General features: G+C 43.7%; 2 protein-coding genes across 3 annotated transcripts in view; both read left to right on the top strand.

Annotated features, from left to right (window-relative positions):
• The window catches only part of mRpS23 (mitochondrial ribosomal protein S23), a 240,514-nt gene that overhangs the window by 97,364 nt on the left and 119,120 nt on the right, over positions 1-24,030 (top strand). The window lies entirely within an intron of this gene.
• LOC135943159 (hemicentin-1-like) overlaps positions 1-24,030 on the top strand; it is a 92,363-nt gene that overhangs the window by 55,103 nt on the left and 13,230 nt on the right. The window contains exons 2-4 of the mRNA XM_065489586.1: positions 10,104-10,418; positions 11,510-11,818; positions 16,189-16,311. Of these exons, the coding sequence (XP_065345658.1) occupies positions 10,104-10,418; positions 11,510-11,818; positions 16,189-16,311 (747 nt within the window). The remainder of the gene's footprint in view (positions 1-10,103; positions 10,419-11,509; positions 11,819-16,188; positions 16,312-24,030) is intronic.

Below are 24,030 nucleotides of genomic sequence, written 5' to 3'. Positions count from 1 at the left end.
TTACAGAGTTAATATTTGCTTAAATAATTCAATTATTATTTAACCTCCTCTATTATTCTTGAGACGCATTGTTGAGCGCATATGCTTTGCGTGAACGTTTCTATTTGATAATGCGAGCGATGCGTTTGGGGGTCGAGTGCGTGCTGATGCGCCTACGTCTGACTCTCCGTCACTGCAATGACGAGTCCATTCGGATTTTGGAGGATTGCGCAAGATTTCCGATTCGCTACTTGCTGGTTTGCACCTTTCAACATGCGTGAATTAATTGCAAGGGACAAATGCCTAGCGTCTCAATAAAAAGATCTCGGTGCGGAGGTAGTGACACGAGCTGGTCTTTTTCTGTAATGGGCTTCCCTTCTCGAAAGAGGTGAACCAATTAAAAAATTAAATTAAACATTGAAGCATATGAGAATGAAAAGGAATGAACCGGAGCGATAGTAACTGCGATAGTGGAGGGATGTGCAACTTTCACATGCGACTTTCATTTATTTTTCTAGGTACGCTATATGATGATCACTAAAATGAGAACAAATCATGAATTTTTAAGCATTAAAAATACTGAGCATTGACTATTTTTACTGAACTGACTATTTTGAAATTTTTCCTTTAAAATTGATTAATTATAAAATTCTCTACGGTTTCACAAAGATATTAATTAAATAATTATTTTCATATCCGTTCATTCCCGAAATCGATAGTAAATCTGAATTTTTAGCAAACAGATTTTTCCTGCAAAAAAGCCATTAGTTTAGTGCATTCCTTAGTGTTGAAACATCGTCAGATAAAAACTTTGAGTGATCTGTAAATTCGAAAATATTCTTTGTTACGTCGTTTTGCACACGTTTGTTTTCTGCTAGATGCTTCCACCGGCAAAACCAATAACTTTTCTTTCGTTTGAGTGCATCCCAATGAGCAGCACCTGTACATATGTATGTTCACTCCGCACGATGTGTGTGTGAGTGTGTGTAGCAGAAGCTGAGCTGCAATCACGCGATTGCTTGGATGAGGCGCACGCGGCGCAAAAAGCACACGTCGCGAGATCACACACTCGGAGGAAGCAAAAAGAGAGAGCAGGAAAGAGCACTCCAGAGGAAATAAAAACAGGCCGTGCGGCAAGAAAACGCATTTTATGATTGCACACGAGCGAGAGAAAGAGAGAAGTGTGCATGCGAGCAGTGAAATGATGACGATAATAACGCAGAGAGGAGATGATGCTGAAGAGAAAGAGCGACGGCCGCGATTTTATTTGGTGCCTCTAAACACGAGTTAATGCCGCCCTCGGGGTTTGGCTGATGGCTCTCGGGCGGTCGGCTGCTGTGTTGTGCCTTTCTGTTAACGAGACGCGCGCATCTCTGTGTGCGATCGCGCCAGCCCTTTCACAATTAAATCGGATTTCTTTTATTTAGGTTAAAAGCAACCCCCGAGACGAGGCAGTGGTTTTATTGAAAATTTATTCATGGCTTTGCAAGCGAGAGCCTGCGAGGAATTGAAGAAAGGGCGGCAAACGTTGCTGGCAGGAAGTTCCATCAGAGGGAAAAATAGAGTTCCTAATCAAATCAGAAAGACCGAGTCGATTCCCTCAGCCTGCTGTGTGTGTATGTGTTTTTGCCGAGCCAACGCGCGCGCCCGGCCGACGAGAGAGGAAATTTTCTGCTGCTTTTGATCTATTAAACCCACAAAGCTGAAAAGAATTGCTGTCCTTTGATATTCGCCTGATTATATGCAGACGCTTTGTATTGCAAATGCCCGGAAATTAAAGCTGCTCCGGGCTGTTTTGTGAGATTGTCGTAGAAAACATAATAAGCATCCAACTTTTCATTTTTCAAAAGTATCAAAGGGATTTCCATTCGCACCAAAAGATTGGGTAATCTATTTGCTTTTGTTTCGCGTTCATCAACAAAAACACCACCTCCACGTAATTTCTGTGTGGCTGCTCCATAATTTAAACACCCCCAGGTAATGCTTTTTGGCATCATGATAATAAATTCACAAAAGTACCATCAAATTTCTGAGCCGCAGTTTCAAACACAGCCCCCTTAACAAGTCGGCAACAAAAGCATTCAATTCGAGCTCCACCCGGCGATTTACCAAATAACGTGCGCCAAATTAGCCCGTTCCTCTACTCGCGCAACGCCATTTCCTTGCGCACAGAAAGTTTGAAAAATGCCTTTCCAGAGCACTTTTCCTCAATAAAAGGAGCAGGCAAAGTGCCGGCGGAGCAGCTTAGACTGTCGAGGGTGCAGCGCGCGCGTCTTCCACGCCGGCACAAAACCCTTCAAAACTTTGGCCGCTGTCCCTTGTTGTTCTTTTGTTGTTCCGGCGCGCGAGCGAAAGAAGACTTCTCGTACGACGCGGCGCAGGGGATAAGTTTCCATCTTTTATTTCCTCGCACCCTTATAATACCTGCACAGGCCTGATTTGATCCAGGCACACGAGACGTAATATTTGGCCAAGTACTTGACCGGCCACAAACACTTCTTGGTCCCACACAACGAGAGCAATCCTTCTTTTGGCAGTTGCGTCTCTCGTTGCTCTCCAAGGAAATGAAATTTCGACCTATTTTTATCTCTTTGGGAAGAACGCGAAAAATTTCAGTATTTCTTACGAGGAATTACTGAAGGAAGGAAACACATCTATATTTCTTTTGGGTGCTTGATTTGAAATTGGAACACACAACGTCCAGGAAAAGTTAATTTATGTGGTTCTGGCAGGTGTCTAACGATCTTGATGACTAGTGTTTACTACATAGTGTAATTCGCGTTTTGATAGTTTTGAGTTTTTTTCAAATCAGTTAAAATTGGTCGTAGAACAAAAATTTGTACGCCGCTGAACTCGTCTCGTCAAGTGTAACAGCTTTCCTGCTGACCTCAAAGATCAAGGTTACTAACCTTGAATTTTCAAAATGGAATTCAAATTTTAAAATTATTTTTTTACACTGTCATAATTATTGTTGAGCGCAAAAAATAGCTTCATCAGTTGAAATCTGGAATGATGCATGCCTAAATTTTTAATAAAAAAATTTGTGCTTTTTGGGTTTTTAAAAAATGTTTGTGCACCCAAATCTCAGCTTCTAGTAGCTAGATTTTCAAAAACAAAACACCTCTAGATTAATCTTTACCTCCCCTAAATATCCAAAGAAGTTTAAGGGTGTCAACCCTTCAACCGCCATTTTGCACCTTATAAAAGAAAAATTTTACACTGTTTTGTTGTTTGCGCCTCACTGCGCAACGGAATAGAGTTTATCACCCTGAAACTATTGTAGGGGTCGCCTGGCGGCCTAAGCAACCTGCGGCACAGGTACCAAACGAGCGCAATGCGCATGCGGTACCTGTGCCGGCAGCAGTGCGTGTGGTGGCATTTAACCTTCGGAAATCGAGCGTGCAGGGCGTGTGTGGTGGTTTAGCGAATAGTGCTCGTCATTAAGGTAACTTTTTAGTGAACATTATTGTGTGCTTGTATTTTTGAAAAAAAAGAGAAACCTTTTTGATTGATTGTAACACTGATTATAAATTGCAGTAAAACCCCATGCACTGCGCTTATTGTCTCGAAGGGTGATTACTGGCTTGTCGTGAAGTGACTGACCCTGTGAATAGGGGTGAGATATTTTCTTGCGGTATTAAATAATTGTTGTTTTGATTTTAATTGACGAATTGATTATTGATTATTAGTAAATTAATTGGCGTATTCAAATATTGATCATGATCCTTGTAAATTGTTTCGAATTCCTTTTCTTGCTCTGACTTTGGAATGTGAAATATTTATTGTGAATTCCTCTGTTTCCAGTTCAATTGCCATAATATACGACGCCAGATATAGAAAAGGTTGGAGTGGTTTTATTTAAATATTTGGACCCCCACATTGGTGCTACCCGACGTCGTGAAATTCCTGACATTGCAAGATGCCGGACGAGACTGCCGTTGCACCTACCATGAATTTCAAGCCTCCGGTATATTCCGCTGAGCATGCAGAACTCTTCTTCAGCCTACTGGAAGAGCAGTTTGCGCAAGCTGGAATTATTAACGAAAAGGAGAAATTCCTATGCTTGGCCCGAGCTGTACCTTACGTCGCGCTACCTGAGGCAGCTGCTAATTTGATTCGGAAGATTCCGCAATTGGAGCCTTATGCTGCCCTAAAAAACGCTCTGTTGACAAACTTGCGCCCAAGTGACTACGAATCACTGCGCAGCAGAATGAGGTCTATTCCTCTAGGTACAATGAAGCCCAGCGAATTCCTAGCACGGTTGCGCTCTCTTGCGGATGAGGCAACCCTCGGAAATGCTATCTTCCAGGCTGACCTGTTGGCCATCTGGAGGGCCGCTATGCCTGCTGAATGGCGGCACGTTCTGGTGGTAGAGAGAGATATTGACGCCGCCGCACAGAAAGCGGACGAACTCCATGTATACAAGCAACAGACAGGCGCTGCCGCGCCACAGCGCGACATCGCCGCCGCGCCACAGTGCGAAATCGCCGCTGTGCGAGCGGGCGGATCGAGAAATTCGAGCGAGGATCGTCGTTTTGTGTCTGTGGAGAAAAGCATTACGGACATAAAGGGAGAAATGTATAAAATGCAGCTGGCTATCAGCGAGTTGAGCAACAACCGAGGGCGCCGCGCAAACCGTGGAGAACGTGGCCGCTCTTTCAGCCGGTCGCCATCAGCATCGAGGCAAGCCGACGATCGTTGCTATCATCACAAACGATTCGGAGATAAGGCGTATCAGTGCCGCCCATTCTGTCGATTCTACAGCCAATTCTGCGCAGATCAAACTCAACAACAGAAACCTGGGACTTTAAACTTTTAGGGCAGACATGCGCAGCGACCGTCTCTGTTTGCCAATCACAACACAGTCGCCTATTTATTGATGACCCGCTTACCAAACTCACCTTTTTGGTAGACACTGGCGCGGACCTATCCATTGTACCAAGAAAAATGATTGCGGAAGAGAGGACTCAAACTGATTTTAAACTTACCGCAGCAAATGACGACTTCATCCCATGTTTTGGCTTTAAATCGCTAAAGCTGTCCTTGAATTTGCGTCGAGAATTTTTGTGGACGTTTGTTGTAGCTGAAGTCAGCACACCTATTTTAGGAGCGGATTTCCTTGCTAATTTCCGGCTTTCAGTCGATTTAGATGAGGCAGCGCTGGTGGACAAACTGACAGGACTGAAAGTCCAGGGGCATTGCCGAGCGGACTGCCGCCCCAGCCTCAAGGTGGCGAATGCTGCAGACGGCCAGTACATTTCCTTGCTCAAGGACTTCCCTGAAATTTTCCGGCCACCAGACGCCAAACGACCTGTTAAGCACAAAACCAAACACTATATCGCGACGACAGGTCCCCCAATCCATACTCGTTTCCGTCGCCTCGCGCCGGACAAATTGAAGGCCGCGACGGCAATATTTAAAGAAATGGAGATGGCGGGATTAATCCGAAGATCAAAGAGCGCTTGGTCCTCCGCGCTTCATCTAGTTCCGAAGAAAGATGGCACTTTCCGACCCTGCGGAGATTTTAGACAGCTCAATACGAGGACTGTTCCCGACCGCTATCCCATGAAACATCTACATGACTGCTCCGCTGCTTTGCATGGCAGTAAAATATTCTCCACCCTGGATTTGTCTCGAGCATTTTTCCATGTCCCCGTAGCTGAAGAAGATGTGCCGAAAACCGCCATTACCACGCCGTTTGGGCTCTTCGAATTCGTTTTCATGCCTTTTGGCCTGAGGAATGCCAGCGCAACTTTCCAACGCATGATGGATGGGATATTCGACGAGTTTCCATTTGTGTTTTGCTTTGTGGATGACCTCTTGATAGCTTCTTCTGACGTAGAGCAACACAAAAAACATTTACTAGCGGTCCTGGAAAAGCTAAAGGAGCACGGGCTCGTGCTTAAACAGGAGAAATGCGTGTTTGGAGCAGAGGAAGTGAGTTTCTTAGGATATAAAATCAACGCACGAGGACTGCGTCCGCTGCCTGATAACATTACAGCCATAACAAACTTTCCCAAGCCCCTGGCAAGAAACCAACTTTCGCGTTTTCTCGGCATGATTAATTTTTACCATCGCTTTTTGCCACGGATTGCGGAGACCTTATCGCCATTGCATGCTTTGTTGGCTGGAAAGAAGCTCCCCAAGAAGACGAAACTTACCTGGACAGATGATGCTTCTGCTGCTTTTGAAAAGTGCAAAACTGCCTTGAGTGCCGCTGTTTGTCTCGCGCACCCAATTGAGGGCGCGCCACTTGCACTTGTTACAGACGCCTCTGATGTCGCATTGGGCGCCGTGTTGCAGCAACAGGTAGCAGATGCGTGGCAACCGTTGGGTTTTCACTCAAGAAAGTTGACTTCGACTGAAAAACGGTACTCGACCACAGATCGAGAGTTGCTGGCCATTTTCGACTCAATCAAGAAATTTCGATATTGGCTTGAAGCTCGAGAGTTCACCGTATACACCGATCATGAGCCATTGACGCACGCTTTTGAGAAGAACAGGAGTGACCACTCGCCACGCCAAGAGCGCCAATTACTCTTCATCGCCGAGTTTACGACAGATATCCGGTACATTAAAGGAAGCGCGAACATTGTGGCGGATACCTTTTCTCGCGTGGAAGCCGTGGCTGCTCCTCATACATACGAGGAGATCGCGCGTGCCCAGAAGCAGGATAAGGAGCTGAAACTTTACTCTTCGCCGGACAGTGTCCTTAAGTTGGAAGAAATACCTGTTCAAGATACGGACCTAGAGCTGTTGTGCGATATGAAAACAAGATCGCCGAGACCTTTTTTGCCTGAGAAGTTTAGAAAAGAAGCCTTCGACAAACTGCATGGCCTTTCTCATCCAGGTATTAAGAGTTCCGTCCGTCTAGTCAGCGATAGGTTTGTGTGGCCAGGGCTGAAAAAGGATTGCGCCAAGTGGGCACGTGAGTGCATTCCCTGTCAAAGGAACAAGGTGAACAGGCACACTATTGCACCCTTACAGCCTTTTTCGACCGCTACGGAGAGATTTTCAACCATCCACGTGGACATCGTGGGCCCGTTGCCGGACTCGGAGGGTTTTCGGTACTGTTTCACAATGATTGATCGTTTTACAAGGTGGCCTGAAGTCGTACCAATGAAAGAAATTACAGCAGACGCTGTCATCAGGGCTCTGAAGGAGGGCTGGATGAGCCGTTTCGGTGTCCCGGACGAAATAATCTGCGACCGTGGAAGACAGTTCACGTCAGAACTTTTCCATCGATTTGCTAAAAGACTTGGCTTTAAGGTTAACCACACGACCGCCTATCATGCACAAGCTAACGGCATGGTCGAACGCCTGCATCGTACGCTCAAGGCCGCGCTGGCTTGCTACGATCACGGCTGGACAGCGGCGCTGGCACCTGTACTTCTTGGCCTGCGTTCGGCATTGAAACCGGATTTGAACGCGTCCTCCTCGCAATTAGTTTATGGAGAAGCCCTGCGTCTTCCTGGTGAGTTTTTCGTGCCACCGCAATACCCACTGACGCCAATGGAGGTGCTGCTGCGACTGCAAAGCCAATTCGCGGAGTTCTCGCCGGCACCTGTTGTGTCTCATGGGAGAAAGTCCTTTTATGTTCATCCGGACTTGATGTCATCATCGCATGTTATGCTGCGTGTAGATGCCCACCGACCTCCTCTGAGCGCCCACTACAGTGGCCCACACCCAGTGTTGAAGCGAGGAGAAAAACGCTTCGAAATTGAAGTGAAGGGCAAGCGAGAAGTTGTCTCCATTGACCGCCTGAAGCCGGCGTACATCGAGTCATCGACGCCGCCCGAGCGTCCCCCGAAACCAGCAGGGATTACTTTGCGACCCTCTCCGGTACTCAACATACCACTACGTGCACCTCCTCTTGGCAACCCGCCGCCGGCACCTGTGCGCCAACGGCGCCGTCAGATGAATTTGCCAGTGCAGCAGAACGCCATCAGAACGAAATACGGGCGCCAAGTGCGCCCCCCGCAGCGTTTCGGGGCCCCCATGGCCTCCTGCCTCAAAGGGGGAGCCCCTGTAGGGGTCGCCTGGCGGCCTAAGCAACCTGCGGCACAGGTACCAAACGAGCGCAATGCGCATGCGGTACCTGTGCCGGCAGCAGTGCGTGTGGTGGCATTTAACCTTCGGAAATCGAGCGTGCAGGGCGTGTGTGGTGGTTTAGCGAATAGTGCTCGTCATTAAGGTAACTTTTTAGTGAACATTATTGTGTGCTTGTATTTTTGAAAAAAAAAGAGAAACCTTTTTGATTGATTGTAACACTGATTATAAATTGCAGTAAAACCCCATGCACTGCGCTTATTGTCTCGAAGGGTGATTACTGGCTTGTCGTGAAGTGACTGACCCTGTGAATAGGGGTGAGATATTTTCTTGCGGTATTAAATAATTGTTGTTTTGATTTTAATTGACGAATTGATTATTGATTATTAGTAAATTAATTGGCGTATTCAAATATTGATCATGATCCTTGTAAATTGTTTCGAATTCCTTTTCTTGCTCTGACTTTGGAATGTGAAATATTTATTGTGAATTCCTCTGTTTCCAGTTCAATTGCCATAATATACGACGCCAGATATAGAAAAGGTTGGAGTGGTTTTATTTAAATATTTGGACCCCCACACTATACTTCAGTACAACATCGAACGTGAAGAAAAGTCGAGCGGCATGCAGCTTTCGAAAGTGAAACTTGTTGAACCCGAGATTTAGTTGATGCACTATTTTTAATTATGCCGCGGTCTCCAAAATAAAACCCGTTTTTTTATCAAACCATCGGGTTTACAAAAGCTGCCAAACTCTTGTTCTAAATTATCACATTTTACTAATACACTGTAAATACAATCGAAAATGATTCAAACTTGATGGTTAATTTGCATTTTCAAATACATTTTACATTTTTTTTCATTTGTCACAGCACGCTCTGTATTTTTCACCTTATGATTTTTGCTAAATAAATATTCCTTTCTATCTGCAATCCACAACATGTCACCCATTGCTCATTCTCAGAAACAGATGACAGCCATTTGCAGACGCGTTGCAACAGCGCGTGCATGAAAAACCGAAAGTTGTTACTTCTGCCAGCCTCGCTATATAAGTTGTATATGCTTGGGACGTGATTTGGCTGCTCTCGCCAGTTGAAATATGAACTGGGCAGGCAGCAAGGGCCGGACCTGAGGGTCACCGCACACCCATTTTAATAATACTGCGCGCAGTCCTCTCTTTATGCACAAAACGTGATGAGCATCGCGAGTGGTGGAGCCAATCTGCGAGCCACTTGACCCCGAACTGCCGCACGAGCTATGCAAACTCGCCCCCTGAATGAAGCCGCGAAACCGACATGCTGCATTTCAAATTAATTTTCAGCAAGCAGTGCCCGAAACTGCCATTTAATTTGCAAGGTAGATCAGGGTGTAATTCTAGCAAGGCCGTGCGTGATCAATCAGAGCAAAAAAACTCTGACGCCGATCCGTTTTCGCCCGAGCGAATTTATTTGGTTCGAGTTTAAAGCACACTTGGGAAAAGAGGCGAAATATGGATGATGGAATTGTGATCACCAAGGGACCGTTGAATGAAAGCGGCTTCAGCAATCCAATTTTTTTCCAGCACCGCAGTAACCGGCAGCTTTTGAGGCTCGCCCTGCGCAAAAGATATGCAATAAATTTGCAAAAACGTAAATGTTTGCTCGTGTCAGGCTTCGGCTGTCGATAAATTAGAAAAATTCGGTCAGCAATTTGATGAGAGATGCTGTAGAGTGCTAAATTAATGACATAACATAATTGCTTATTTATATTATAAACAGCAATATAGGAACTATATTTTTTAACTTAAAATATTGCTCTTTGGAATTGTAATTTTTATTGGTGTCCAGAATCAAGCTCTAATTGTTTGAGATAACTCCCCAGGAAGACTTTCTAAATAACCATCTATTCTGTGACTGGTGTGATGAAAGAGGAAAAATATATCTGAATTTCCAACTAATCATTATGGCGATGTATTTATTAACTTAAAAAAATTTAAACGAATTTGTTCAATTTTTCTAGAATACATTTTAATTTAATTTTAAGTGAAATCGCAAAATAATGTAGATCTTTAATGAATGGAAATCTGAAATGTTCCAGGGCACGCAGGCTTGACGTCCCACTCGCTGCATCACCACGGGGCGCCGTACAGGCCGCTGGAGGAAGGCGACTCAAAGCCCGAGTTGGTCGTGCGGGTGCACGAGGAGGTGGTGCTAGCGTGTGACTCGGACGCGCAGCTCACCTGGAAGCACAACGGCAAGACAGTGCAGCGCACCTCGATCTACCACCTGACAACGGACACGCTGCGGATCTTCAGGGTCGGCCCGCAGGAGGAGGGGTTGTGGCAGTGCGAGGAGCGAGACCCCAAGAGTAAGGAGCTGCTCGCGACCAGGGCTGTTTGGATCGTCATCATGGGTGAGTTGGGTGATGCTCTCCTTGGCAGATGTGCCCGTGTGAAATTAAGCGAGGCCGACGATTGACTCGCAAGTGGGCAGGGGACGGTTTATTTCTTACAGAGCTGTCACTCCGCTCTGAGAGGCTGCATGGCTGACACACACGCGCCGGAATAAATATCTTTTGCCGCTTGAGCGAAGGAATATGATGGCTATTTGCTAGCCTGTCGCATGGCTTTGGGAGAATTATGAGGGGCTGACTTATCGGCCGGATTTAGAACAGGGGAGCAGCTGTCAATCGACACTCCTGACGCGATGGTGCCCTCGAGTGGGAAGGGAATGAAGATTGAAAACGGATAGATCCGGTTTTCTTATTTTTGCAGTTGGCATATCATTGAGAAATATTAATTCTGAGAAAAAAAGCAAATAATTACATCATTTCAAAGACTTCTTTAATTACTTTTGGGGACTAATAGTGAAATCACATCAGAAAAGACAACGAGAGAATAGATCCGTTTTCCTTCCCACCTTCTCAGAATTGCGACAAAGCAAATTCACGCGCAGGCGTTCCATTTCGATCTGCAATAAAAGCTGCACAGCTCGGATTTCTTGGCTCAGCAGACAATGAAATTTGGAATAAATTGTAGCAACGCGGCCGTAAATATTTTGGGCAACGCATGCAAAAAGAAAAGGCTAGGCCTGCAGGATGATATTATGATAAGGGTTGGTGGGCGGGCGGGCGGGCGGGCGGCTCGAGGGTCAAAAGGTCTGCGGCCAGCCAGCCGACTGAGCCAACCTGTTCTGTCTTCTTCGCTCTCGCACACAGCCAGTCGGCCAAATCGAAATCCGATGATGACTTTTCGCCTCGTTCCGCCTCACGATCGATCTCGCGCCCACTTAATCTCCTTCCAATGCAATTTTTTACCCACTGGCCAAGAGGCAAAGATTCGAGGGTGGCCATGATTTGAAACACCGGTTCTCCTATACCGAAAAATCTGTACATGTGTTTTATTACACAGCTCTCCATCTCTCACGCCTTTCAAAAATAAAATTTTCTACAATAACATTTTCCACAATAACATTTTCTACAATAACATTTTCTATTCATTCCAGACGCTCCAAAAGGTTCGTACCTGACGGCCGAAGGGAAAGGGAAAGTCGGACCGTGGTTCAACATTAAAGAAAACACAGCCCTGCGGATTCGTTGTGTCGTGGAAGGCGGACGTCCATCGCCATCATCCTTTGAATGGTGGCTGCAGACGCCGGACGGCGAGCTGGACAGTCTGGCCAACTACTCCACAGGCAACAATCTTCAGCTGGACAAAATCAGCCGACAGCTCCACAACTGCACCGTGAGCTGTTCCGTGTCCCACGTCGCCTTGCCGACGCCTCTCAACGCTTCCACCAAACTCAACATTACATGTAAGACGCATTTATGGCTTTTTAAGATGCTCTGTTTAGACAGCTTAAATGCTGTTTATCATTCAAAGTTGCAACACAAAAGCCACTTTGCATTCAGTCTCTATGCACTTTGCATGGATGTTTCTATTGCAAAAAGCACAATATCCGCTCTACACTTCTTTCCGCGTGTATTTTTCTCTCGACACAATTGCATCACTTTATACCAAGCTTTTTGTTGGTGAACCGCTAAACTCATTTGACGATGCAAATGAAGTAAAAAGCCTTCAGTCCTCCGCAAGCACGCACATTGAGCTGAAATTGAGGTTGCCCTCTCTTTCTCTCTCACTGCCGGTCGGTCGGTCGGGTTGATGAGATGAAAAAAGTAGAGCCAATATCCTCTGCCGACCCAGAAAGCAGAGGGGATGCGAACCGCCGTTCAGGAAATGAGCCCGGGAAGCAATTAGAGACGCAAAATGTCTCGCACTCGCTTCCCAATTGCCGCTGAATCGCGCTTGATTAGCCGAGCGTGAGTTTGGAAATTGCATTTCGTGCTGATTGGCTGCTCTAGCGGTTGTGGCAATTTGGTCCCGTGAATTTCCTACTGCGGTTCGACGCAAATTTTTCTGCATTACAATATCCGTTGTGCTACATTTTTTAGATTTTCTGTCACGTTTAAAGCTTTAAAATTGACTCGATAAGCAATAAATTTGAATCAGCACAAAATGGTTTGTCATAAAGTTCACGTCAAGTCGTGCGCTCCAATCATGCAGACGCGCGGTGCAAGCAAAGACCAGAAACTACAATGAACACAATTGACATGTGCAAGCAGAAAGTCGTCACAACGCTCATATTGTAATGCACGCTAGCTAGCATTTTCCGACTAAATGCACTGCCGCTTTATCTAGCTCTAGTCAGCTTGCTCGAAGCCACGCGCCCTGAATGAGCAAAACCAGTGAGTTGCCCCACGCGAATGTTTAAATCGCGTATTTACAAACCAACAGAAGTAGCTCTCGTGTACGGCAACGGGTAGTTTAATTAATTTTCTGCTTCTGGTTGCGTGCACTTTATTTGATTTCGCAGCGCGCCTAGAAAATCTGCAGCTTGTTCCCATTCCATCAATTCTTCAAAACAATTCAAATCGCTCTCGGGAGTTTTCCCAAGCAAAGACGGTATTGTGTGCGCCCGCCTATTCAGCCAAGCATATACACAGCGTAAAAGAGCATGCTCGATGTATGCGTTCCCGCTCGCTCGGCAGGTAATGATTGAATTATTTATGACTCGGCTGCTGGGGTGGCCTGCCTTTTATGCGAATAAAAAAACGCCGCGGATGTTTGTCTCAGCGGTGCAGAATGCAAATGCGTGTGCATGGAGCAAGGCAAATGAATGAGAATCGCTGTGGGATTTTAAATTTTCATCAAGCAAGCCCTCCCGGTGCATCTACGCGCAGTCCATTTGCACTTTTTGTGGTTACTGCATGGCCGTTCCTTTGATTAGACATGTATGCGCGTGTTCCCTGATGAATAAATGGTCTTGCGTAGTGTACAAAACATGAATGTCCGTCCGGTGATATTTGATGAATAATTTACTTGGTCGTCGCGAGGGGACGGAGTCAAACAAACACTGCAAAACTTTCAACAAGTCGTCATTTTACTTAGCTTTTCTATTTTTACGTCAAACTTTTTATACTTGTGTTTAATTTTGCTCACTATGTAATGACATCAGAGTGGAAATTTCTAGAGAAATTTAATTAGGGTTGGAAATGATTTTCTGTATGATCGAAAGATAATGCTTCTAACTATGATTATTCGTCTATTATAGTTTCTGTGACCGCTATGATAATAGCAAAAATCGATTATTTCTTAAAATATAACAGATTTCTTGATTTTTTGTTATGATATATGAAATCATATATCATAACTAGATTAATTGGTAATTTTTACAAGCTTTAACCAAACAAATTTGTTAAGAGACATGCGTTACAATGTTCTCAATTATTCTATATTTTGATACGGCACCTGCTAAGCTGCTTTTATAAATTTATTTGAATATCATTCAGGTATCTTCTCCTAATTTTTTAAATTCCCGCAATTAACGCTTTTCAAGTGTCAATTTCATTCGGTCGTGGTTGTGTTCTTCTGCGACTATTGCCAACTATTTTCCCAGAATTCATTACATTTATGGCAGTCACATGTGGATATATTGATTATTTAAATGGAAAGAATAACGCTGAAATATTTTCAATGCATTCCATTTGCGGTGATTTTAAAAAAATCTTTTTGTTGCATATTTCAACTGTGTATATCAAATATAATTAAGTTCTGTTATTGCAGATAATTGAAACACAATAATCGTTTCCTAAACTTTTCTAACCCAATGGTTTCTTTAACCTCGTGCGATTACAAAGAAGGCTAAAAGTAAACGGAGAAGTTGATTCCGATTAAAATAAGCCTTTGACAAAGCCGTGCAATTCCGATTTTTTTCGGCACTAATGAGGTCAAAGAGCTGATCGCGCCCCCGTACAACAAGGAGCGGCTCTTGTTGAATTTTTCTCGCCTCTTTTCTCTCTAATCAACTCGCGAACGGTGGCGTCTAGCATATTTTTTCCCACTCTCTCTAGCACAGTGTGCGGCAGCTCGCGTCTCGTCTTTCGCTTGATTTTTGATTAGACTCGAGAGCTTTTCTTCTCAAAGGCGTGTTGTTGGCTCTCTTTTTCCTGAAGAAGCTCATTTCGCTGATGAGCTCTCGAGAAGAGGCTTGAGCGCGGCAGGCAAAAATCTTAACAATGAATTCACGCGTCGAGCTTATGCAAACAAATTTTGAAAAAGTTTTCCATTAAGAAGAAAGTTTGGCGGCGCGGCCGAATGCGGTGAGCCTAATTCCATGAAAAAATAATATCATCATCCTCTTAAATATTAAATTAGATTTAAAAGTCCCCCTTTGCGCCTGGCCGCCGCCGATCCCTCACACAAATTAATGAAATATTCACTCTAGAGTGCTGCTCCTTTCTGCGGCTAGCTCCAATTTATTAAGGAATTACGCCCAAGCGAAATGCGGTTTCGCTTTATGAGAGAAAGAGAGCGCGCGGACGGAATAAAGGGGGGAAATAAAAAGCTCTCTCTGCTCTCGCATTCACATATATACACGTATTTCCGCGACAAAAGGCTGCTGCCAGGGAAATATTTATACATCTGCTTTGTTTACCCGCCGCCGACGCCGCGGCCGCAGAAAAGAGACACGAGAGCACCAAATTTGTGACTGCCACTTTAGCGCCGTCTTCCTCTCGTCCGAATCAATTTTCGCCCGGTTGGCACAAACACGCTCCAAGGAACAACAATAATAACTAACCAGACCCACTCCCACTAAATACACACGAAAATAATATGGTCTTTTTTTCCACCAGACCCCAGCAAAAAACGTGTGTCTGCAACCAGCCAGCATTTTTTTCATTTGGTGCGACCAGAAAAGCTGCTGCTTTTGCTCTTCTTTTATTCTCCAGTGACTGGCTGCTCCACTGCCATTTCCTCTCGGCTGCCTGAGCCTCCGGTTCTTTTCGCCCTTCTTCTCTGCTTCTTGTGCCCAGTGTGCCAGTGACACCGGAAATGAGAAGGCAGGGATTGTAAACGGTAGCGAGCAGAGTCGCTGGGATCGCCAATTGTTGAAATTTGAGTTAATGCAGCAGAAAAGGTCAGCATTTATCCCCCTTGGGCAGGCGCGACACTTTGGCCTTTGAATTGTAAGGGGTCCGTTGAAATATTTCACAAGCAGGCGGCTGAATAATTTATCCTCGCTGCCCTTATTTCTTTGCAATGTCTGCACGCTTTTCACAAACGCAGACTCTTCTTTTTAATGTTTAAGAATAGGCAATATTGCATTCCAGTTAATAGTGTGTCATTTTATTCAAATTGTTGTGAATAAAACGAAAAAAGACAAACAGAACGGACTGAAAGGAAGTAAGCTTCTCGCTTATTGTTAAAGGTCTATTCACATCTTTACCGTAGTTTCATTCAAAATTCGCATTTGACTGAGCTCAATTCGTAGATTTTCAGGTGAACGCCTAAATTTCCTGAAGGATGTGTTGCTTGCGATTTCATCTTATTTTCGAGATTTTTATGTCAGGCACTCAATATCATGCACGCGCATCAACTTTTCCGTTCCATCCCTGAAGCTATTTCTGGAAAATGAAATTTGCAGCAGCCAGCTGTTTTTGCCACTTGTTTTCGCAATCTACCTGCCGCTAAGCTCATCCCACGCATGCACAATTCTCCCCAGAGAACACGAGGAGGAGTGGCGCGAAAAACTCTCGCAAATTTCTCGAAATAGCTGTGCTTAAATCCCATTTGCTCTCACGTACATGTGTGTTTTCTAAGTGGCGTGAAAAATTCATGTTGCAGACAGCCCGTCGTTCGTGATAAGCCGGCTGCCGGGCTTCGGCTTCCCGCTCTACGAAGGCATGGCCGTGTCCCTCAAGTGCGACGTCGACTCCAACCCGCAGGCCTCGCACCGCTGGATGAAAGGTGAGTCCGCCGCCATGGCGAATTAATCCGAAAGCGATCGGATTTATGCTGGGCTAACCCCTGCGTCCGGCCCGGCTGGAATCACGCCGGCCGCTGCATGCGGTTTGGCAATAAAACGCTTGCTTTTACGAATGCGCTGCTCGTTCGACCGCTTATTTATAGTGTCGAGTGCGGCTGCATCGGCAGTGCTGATTATTGCCGGACTGAGCGTTTGTGTATGTGACTAGTTGGAGTGTGCAAATCGACCTCGTAAATTTTGATATTTGATTGCGGTCGCGCGTGCGCTTTCCGGTCACTCCTCTTTGGAAGCCGTGATTTAGCAAATAGTTTCGGCATTATTACGTTACCAATCATCGCTTGCATTATTTTATTTTCATTATACAAAATGGATCATGAAAATTATGTGAACGAATAATATGTCCTATTTAATTATATCTAGACAATCTTGTATCTGATAAGGAAATGAGATGGTATTTATATATTATTTTTATTTGTAAAGTATGCTGAAATTAAAATTATACAATGAAAAACATATTAAAAGTTACAAAAAATAAATAAGCAATTTATTAAATTTTGATTAACATTAGTAAAAATAATTAGTTGGTAATGATGATATATATTATTAAAGAGTTAAAAGATTATATTGTTGTGTTGTAATTTAATTTGTTTATATTATATTTTTTGTTTAATGATTTTACACACAAACGTTACAAGAACAAATTCTGTGCACAAAGCTAACAAACAAATAAAAATCGGAAATCACAATGGTAAAAACGTAAATACGGTAAATACAAAAGATAACGTTAGTCAGAGTCGAAAGCTTGAAACAACATTATAGTGTACTTTCAGTAAACATCTTAAATCAACAAATTTTTTATTGTTCACAAGTGAAGCTCACCATTTGATCAAAAAATGTAATGTTTTCTTTCAACCCGATGATAAATTAAAAATAAACATTAGTTTTCTTTCTTCCAAGGTGAAATCCCTATTTTGAGAGGTCAGCGAGTTCTGATTGTTCAGCAATAACTTATACCACTGCCGGCTAAATGGCCAATCAAAACATCAAAAATCCTCCACCTTGCGAAAATAGATCACTTTTAGACAGCGCATAACTCGCTGACCACTCGCTTTAGAGGGAAGAAAACTTTGGTTTTGCAAACTATCATCTAGTTGACAGGAACTGTGAAATATTTGTGATTAAGTGGTAGATACAGGATCGGCCATATTGTATTTGAGTTGAAAGTTTAATTCTCAACTTCTAATTTTGCAGAATAAATGAGTTTAAGATTAGGTTCTTAAACATAATTTTTTTAGGCAACTTCTTTCTATAAGAATTCATTCTTTTTTTAATCTGCTATATATTTCCCCCAATTTCCCTCATATTATTAAGCTGCAGAAATTTCAAAGCAGTGTGAGATTGCTTTCTTGATTGCGCTCTGTCGTGCTGTCTCATCTGAGAACGCAGCAAACAAGCAAGCAGCTCGTGGAAGCACCCTCTTTTCTAAATCAAGTCATGAGCCCGGGCCGTAAAACAAACTCTGGCTGGTGTCTGTCGCACTATCATACTTTCAAATGAGGAGCTGGCCAGTCAGACATCGTATTAAGAACGAAATTTATGCGCGGACGACGACACATAGTCGCACAAAACACGAGCCATAAAGTGTCGCTACTCCCGAAATTGTTCGCACGCACTCTTTCCTACGGGCCATGAATTGCGCGCTAATTAGGCGTTGCGAAAGTTCAAATCTAGGCCGCATCCCGCCCTCACCACAGCGGCAGCCGCGTAATGGGCTGTTTTTCTCGGCCCCGTGCTCGGCACGCATACTTAACCACCATATCGCGCCTCTAATGTTTAGATAGGGCACACGAACACTGAATAAATTAAGCGTCGCAGCAAGTGTGTGTTTTCTGATCTGAGCAGACACTTCTGCTGGTCTGGAAACACTCGGCGCTTGCTCTAGCTCTGCGCGCAGCTTCTCCTCCTCAAACTCCCGCGGCCGCTGATGCGATTTTAACTTGTTCTTGAGAGCGCTGGCTGCGTGGCTGCGCCCGCGATATCAACTAAATTAGGCCCGCGCAGCGTAAATCCCTCCTTTTTATCTCTTTCGCGTTTTGACAGTGCACCCGACCCGACTTATTCGCATGCAAATGCGCGGCGATAAAACTTTGGAATCGGTTTCTCAGGCTCAAACTTCAATCGATCCCTACTGATGGAAATGGGAATAAGGGAAAGTTTCTTGCTTTCAGCCGTCTCCTTCATTTCTGCTGCCAGGAATTTGCAGTTTGCAAAGGGAACAGTTAGTTGTTTCTCCCCTGTTTTTAGTAATTTTATTTTACTTATTTTGTCAGGGCCCCGTTCTATTGGGAAGAAGCTCATGCCTGTTGATGTGCTATCCTTTTTATATTCTCTTTTTGTCTCTCATTTGAGTCTTTGGGAGGGAACATAATAGAGAAATTATTATTGTTCATAACTAATTTCGATCCCTCATCTTGACAAGATGTAGCCAATGGTATAAAGTTGCCTCACGACGTGAAAACTCCTAGAAGTTGCGTAATTATTTCCAATTCCCTATTGGGATATTGTCATGCCATTTGAAAATCACCCAAACTAAGCAGCCACTTTTATAAATAATATATATTTTAGTATTATCTGGGTAAATTTTGGCCTTGAACTCAACCCTCATAAAGTATTTAGATTTTTTAAATTGAACAGATAGATTGTATGTTATGATTTTTTTTCACTTGCAGTGAGATAATAAATCACTTTCCCGAAACCAGATGAAACACGTGTCATTTTCACGATCGTCAAGTGCTCGGAGCGTTTCCAGAAAAAAGGGCAGCCCATTAAAAAACGAGCCTTGTGGGACGAGGAGGCACGCCGCCAAACAGTAGAAACGAAACACCTCGGGAGTATTTAGCGCTGGAGAAAAATATTTTCCGCCCGCTGGCGAATGTCGAGCGCGAGTTGGCCACTCTCCAGAGCAGTTTCACTATTTTTTCCCTCTTATTTATATACGTGTTTTATATTCGCTCGCGTGCGAACTGCGAAATACGCACCCGTCCGCATGCACAGCGTGCACACAGCATGTTTGGCTAAATAGCGGCCCCCATTTCCCCAGTGGCGCCTTTTAAACGTCGGCATTTACACACGAGGACGACGAGTGGCTGCTCCACTTTCTTGCGACGCTTTTTTATTGCCGACTCCGGCAGTTCATTGAAAGCATGCGGCATTTGCGTAGCGGCGAGGCCGAGCCTATTCGTAGCATTTGCATCACGACGCGCTGATTAAGTGGAGGATGGAAAGGTGAAAGCGATGAAGACGAGCGACATCGCTGACGCGGCAGCTTCTCCGCGTCGTGAAATATATGACGCGACTAAGACGTGATAACGTGCCGCTGCTGACACAAAGTTTTGCCCTTGTGCCGCTGCCGGCGAGCTTGAATGCCACTGCCATAAGAATTGAGTTATATGTTTCCACTTAAAGCGTTTAGAAGTTGGCGCGCGCGGCAGAATCTGGTGCTCTCATCGCGGCTGTTTCGCCCGCGCTTCTTCAGGCGAAACTTTTAATTTTGGCCAAGCAAGCAAAGCGGCTTTGCTGCCTTCCATTTTGCGATTAGGGATTTAAAGAAAACCAAGTGGGCGAATAATCCTTTTTTCCACGAAAGTTTTCTAAGTCTCAGTGAGAATCGCTGGAAAGCAGTTATGAGCTTATTTGATTATTTTCACTACTAACTGTATTTTGACTGAATTTGCTTTTGGAAAGAGTTAAAAATAGATTGAAAAATAAAACACGTCACAAGGAAATGAATTCAAGCTACAAGGATTTGACAAGTGCGTGGGATTTCTAAGCATGGGCGTCAAAGAGTGACAATTTTCTGTCGCCTGTTTTTTTGGCCCCTTAGGCTTCATAAGTTACTTTTAACTGTAAAATGAAGGGTAAAGTCTAGTGAATTTTTCAAAAAGTATAAATATGGCGTGTTAAAGCTAAATATAGATGTAGGAAAAAATTAATGACTGGTTAAAGCGTTGATTTGCCCCATTTCAACAACTCTGCTGTTTTTTGAATATTGAGTGCTGCGCAGATCAATAGGCTGCGAAATAATCTCATGTATGAAACGTAGACAGCAACTTGAATTGAATAAAAATGCCACATTTTGAATTGGCGTAACGGTATTTTCTAGTCGAGACGCATAAAAGTGTTCCTAATAGCTATCCTGAATATTTGCGTGGTTTTGCTACAGCAATGCGTGATGTTGATTTAATCGGCAGGTCAAGGGCGCATTACATGTGACTTCTGGCTCCCTTTGTAAGTGTAACAGTGCCTGAGCAGTGCTTCCAAGTCATATGTGCTATCGTCTGTGGAACAATTGTCCACCGAGTATGTGCATGAACGAGAGAACTCAAGTGCATTCAAATAAAAAGTTAGCCAGACATTTTTTGCAGAATACTGAACTGATTTCTTTCCCTCTGTTACTCGCTGTTACCAAAATATTATTGCTGTCATTTCGGATGTATGGGGCATATATAGTTGCTTTGCTGATTCGCAGAAAAATTACTTTGAATAAATCTATTCATTCAATCTAAAACGAAATCCAGGAAATAGTTGGAATCAAGTTTTGTTTTTTTCAAGTTCAATTGCCCTTAAACAACGTTACAATATTAGAATTTATTACTTTTACGCCGCAGGGTTAGCTGCAGGAATTTCGCACAAAGAGCATTTGTAAATTCCTTTTTAGTTTATATTTACTTTATTTTCTTATTATTATTTTTCTTGTTTTATATAAATTTCCTTTTACAACCAACTTTCGCTAGTTGCACTGTTCTTCATGCATAGGAAATTTGAAGTTCGCTGGAGAATAATCCGTCATGCAGAAATAGCTGTGCGAACAATAACACGAGAGAAAATAAAGTTTTGTGCGAACGCATAGCTAGAAAAATTAGAAGCAGCAGGAGTAAAAGCAAACAACGCTCTTGCAGTTTTTTCCGAGCGTGTTCTCGGAAGAATTGTCAATTAGAACAGGAGTGACGGATGCTTTTTGAAAAAATGTAAGCGCCGCATACGTGGGGCGTGCAATTAAATATCCTCTCGCACTACACATCCGTAATTATTCGGTGCAGTATTATTAATGGAAGCAGAGATAGAGAGCTAGAAACCGGGATTAGCACAAACAGACTGGCCCTAATGAGAGAAGCGGACGGCGTGCTTGGCAAACAATGGCCGGTTCTGGCAAACAACGAGCCAACAACAAATTTCCTCTATTCATCAAACAGCCGGCGCTGGTCGCGAAAGGAGACACAAGACGGCGGCCGAGCAAAGCAGCAAACGAATCGAAATTAAGGTACACGCGTAAAGCCGGATTAGAGTGACGGGCGCGCAACTGTCGGCTCGTCGTGACGCGCGCGTCGCACACTTGAAATACATGCTAGCCCTTGATCTGCCAGGCTAATTCACTTTGCAAATAAAGCCTGTCGTTTGTTGTTGAGCCGGCAGACACGCAAAGCAGCCGGAAATTCGAGCACGCGGTCGTACAACGGGCATAAATCTTGAGAGGATGGTGCGCTAAGCTAAATTTGCTTTCGCTATATTTACACTTGAAAGGCTAATAATAAATATTCTTTATCGGAAACTGGTTTTTATTTAGGTAATTTAATTATGTGCAGTACCAAAATGAAATGATTTAATTATTTTTCATTTTTCTGGATATTTTTTAATTTTTCGTATTAGTAGTAGTTTATAAAAGGAAGAAAATAATTCTGGCAGGATATCTTCAACTTAAAAAATACGCAACCCGCTTGTCCTCTAAGCTTGACCGGTTGCATAATTGCTCTCGCCGGCAGGCGCGGCAGCTGCGAAATTTGCCCCTCTGCCTCCATTAGCCTAATTGAGTTTTTTACGCAGTCGCCACATGCACCAGTTAAAAGTGGTCTGCAGGATGAAATAGCCCAAGTTACAATTAGAGGAGGCTGTTTCCATAAGCGCTTGGAGTTAAGAAGTTACTATACTCAGTCATCAGACACATTTCTCTACTTATTACAGCAAGATCCTCTTAGGCTGCTAGCTAGAGGAAAGAAAACACGTCGTAATTTAATTAATTTTCCATCATAGTGATGCATTAAAATTTAAAAACGTTTAATTGAGTTAGAAAGTCTAGGCCCTTCGTATTGCTTCTTTGGATCCCTAACTATTCTTACATGAAAATAAAGTCCTTTGATGATATTTAAACAATTTTGTATCAACAATGATGCCATTAAATTTTTTGGAATTTTTACCTTTTGTTGTCGAGAGTAAATTAAAATTTTCTTGGCTTTAAAATTTTAGAAATCTTTTTATATAGCCCAGACAGTTTTTTGTCAATTAATTTTTTACTGTTTTAATAATTCAAACCTGTGCATGGGTGTCTGCTCTATAAATTCCTCGTGCAGGAAAATATTGACAGTTTTACAGCACATCAATTACAATAGCAGTCGATTGCTAGTCTGCTGCTGCAACGGCATAGACGCCGCCTGCGCTTCCTCCTTCCCTCGAGCCATTAAGTTGTCTGCACAAAGTTTAGTTATTACATAAAACACGAGCGGCACCATGAACGCGCGGAATTTCCTGCAACACACGCTCACGTACGCTAGCTTGCTTGCTTGCTTTCCTGAATATAGACGGCGCGAGGAATGAGCGGCTTAGCGGGCCGGCATAATGCAATCATGTTGATGGTCCAGCACTTTTGCCTTTTATGGAACGGAGCTCTCGCCTCTGCCTGCACGTCGCAGCCTGCTGGCTAAACTCTTTTTGGGCCGAAAATCTCGAGCAATTCGCCAGCAACTTGACTAACTTGATCCGCGAAAAATGGCAACAACTTTTCCACCCTGCGAGTTTGAGCATGAGCAGATGTAAAGTTGCGAACGAGATCCCTGAACTTTACCAGTCGATTCGCTTGAATTTCTCTCGCAGCCGACATAATTTAAAAACTTTATTTGGTCTCCTATCCAGAATTTCATCTTTCGTATTGTGAATGCCTTCTCAAATTTTAGAAACTTTTAGCGACGTCTGAACAGATTGCTTGAATGAGACTTATCTCATGGGAAAATTTGTTTTTATATCATTGAGCTTCCTCGAATTTTTAATGATTTTCTCACTGCGCCGTCACCCGACCAAGCTGCGCGTGATGGCCGCACCCATGGTCTCCACACGAAAGTTTTAATGTGAATTGAAATAATGAAAATGACAAATAATTATAGTGTATGGCTGAAACTTTTATCAAAAATGATGATTAGGAGACAGTCACTGCTCACCGTGGCCATGGTGAGATGTATTTACAATTGATATTCACGAATGGATCTGCTACATGCACTGGTCGGATAAATTGCGCATTGATCAACAAACACCCAGATTTTCCCTGTCGAATTGAGTGTTACCCTTTTCTTGCAACAAGGAAAAAATTGAGTTTGTTAAATAAGTAGTAATCCTGACTCCTAACCTACTTCAAGATTCTGGGAGCGGCCATATTTAAATGGATTGCGCAACGATCACAAGCACAGGATTGAGGTGATGGCGCAATGATTTTTTAATAAAAGCCTCATCATGTTTAATAAAATCTTCCATAGCAAAGCTCAGCAATTTGATGTAATCCCCACAACACATCCAAGTGATATTCCAGGTTTCAATCTGCGAAATTATAATCTACCTGGTGCGGGTCTATCCGTTTTAATCCGATTTGCTGCTCAACG

The sequence above is a fragment of the Cloeon dipterum genome, chromosome 4 (genome assembly GCF_949628265.1).
Source record: "Cloeon dipterum chromosome 4, ieCloDipt1.1, whole genome shotgun sequence".
NCBI lineage: Eukaryota > Metazoa > Arthropoda > Insecta > Ephemeroptera > Baetidae > Cloeon > Cloeon dipterum.
The sequence above is the reverse complement of the archived record's forward strand: the minus strand, read 5'-3'. Positions and strand labels throughout refer to the sequence as shown.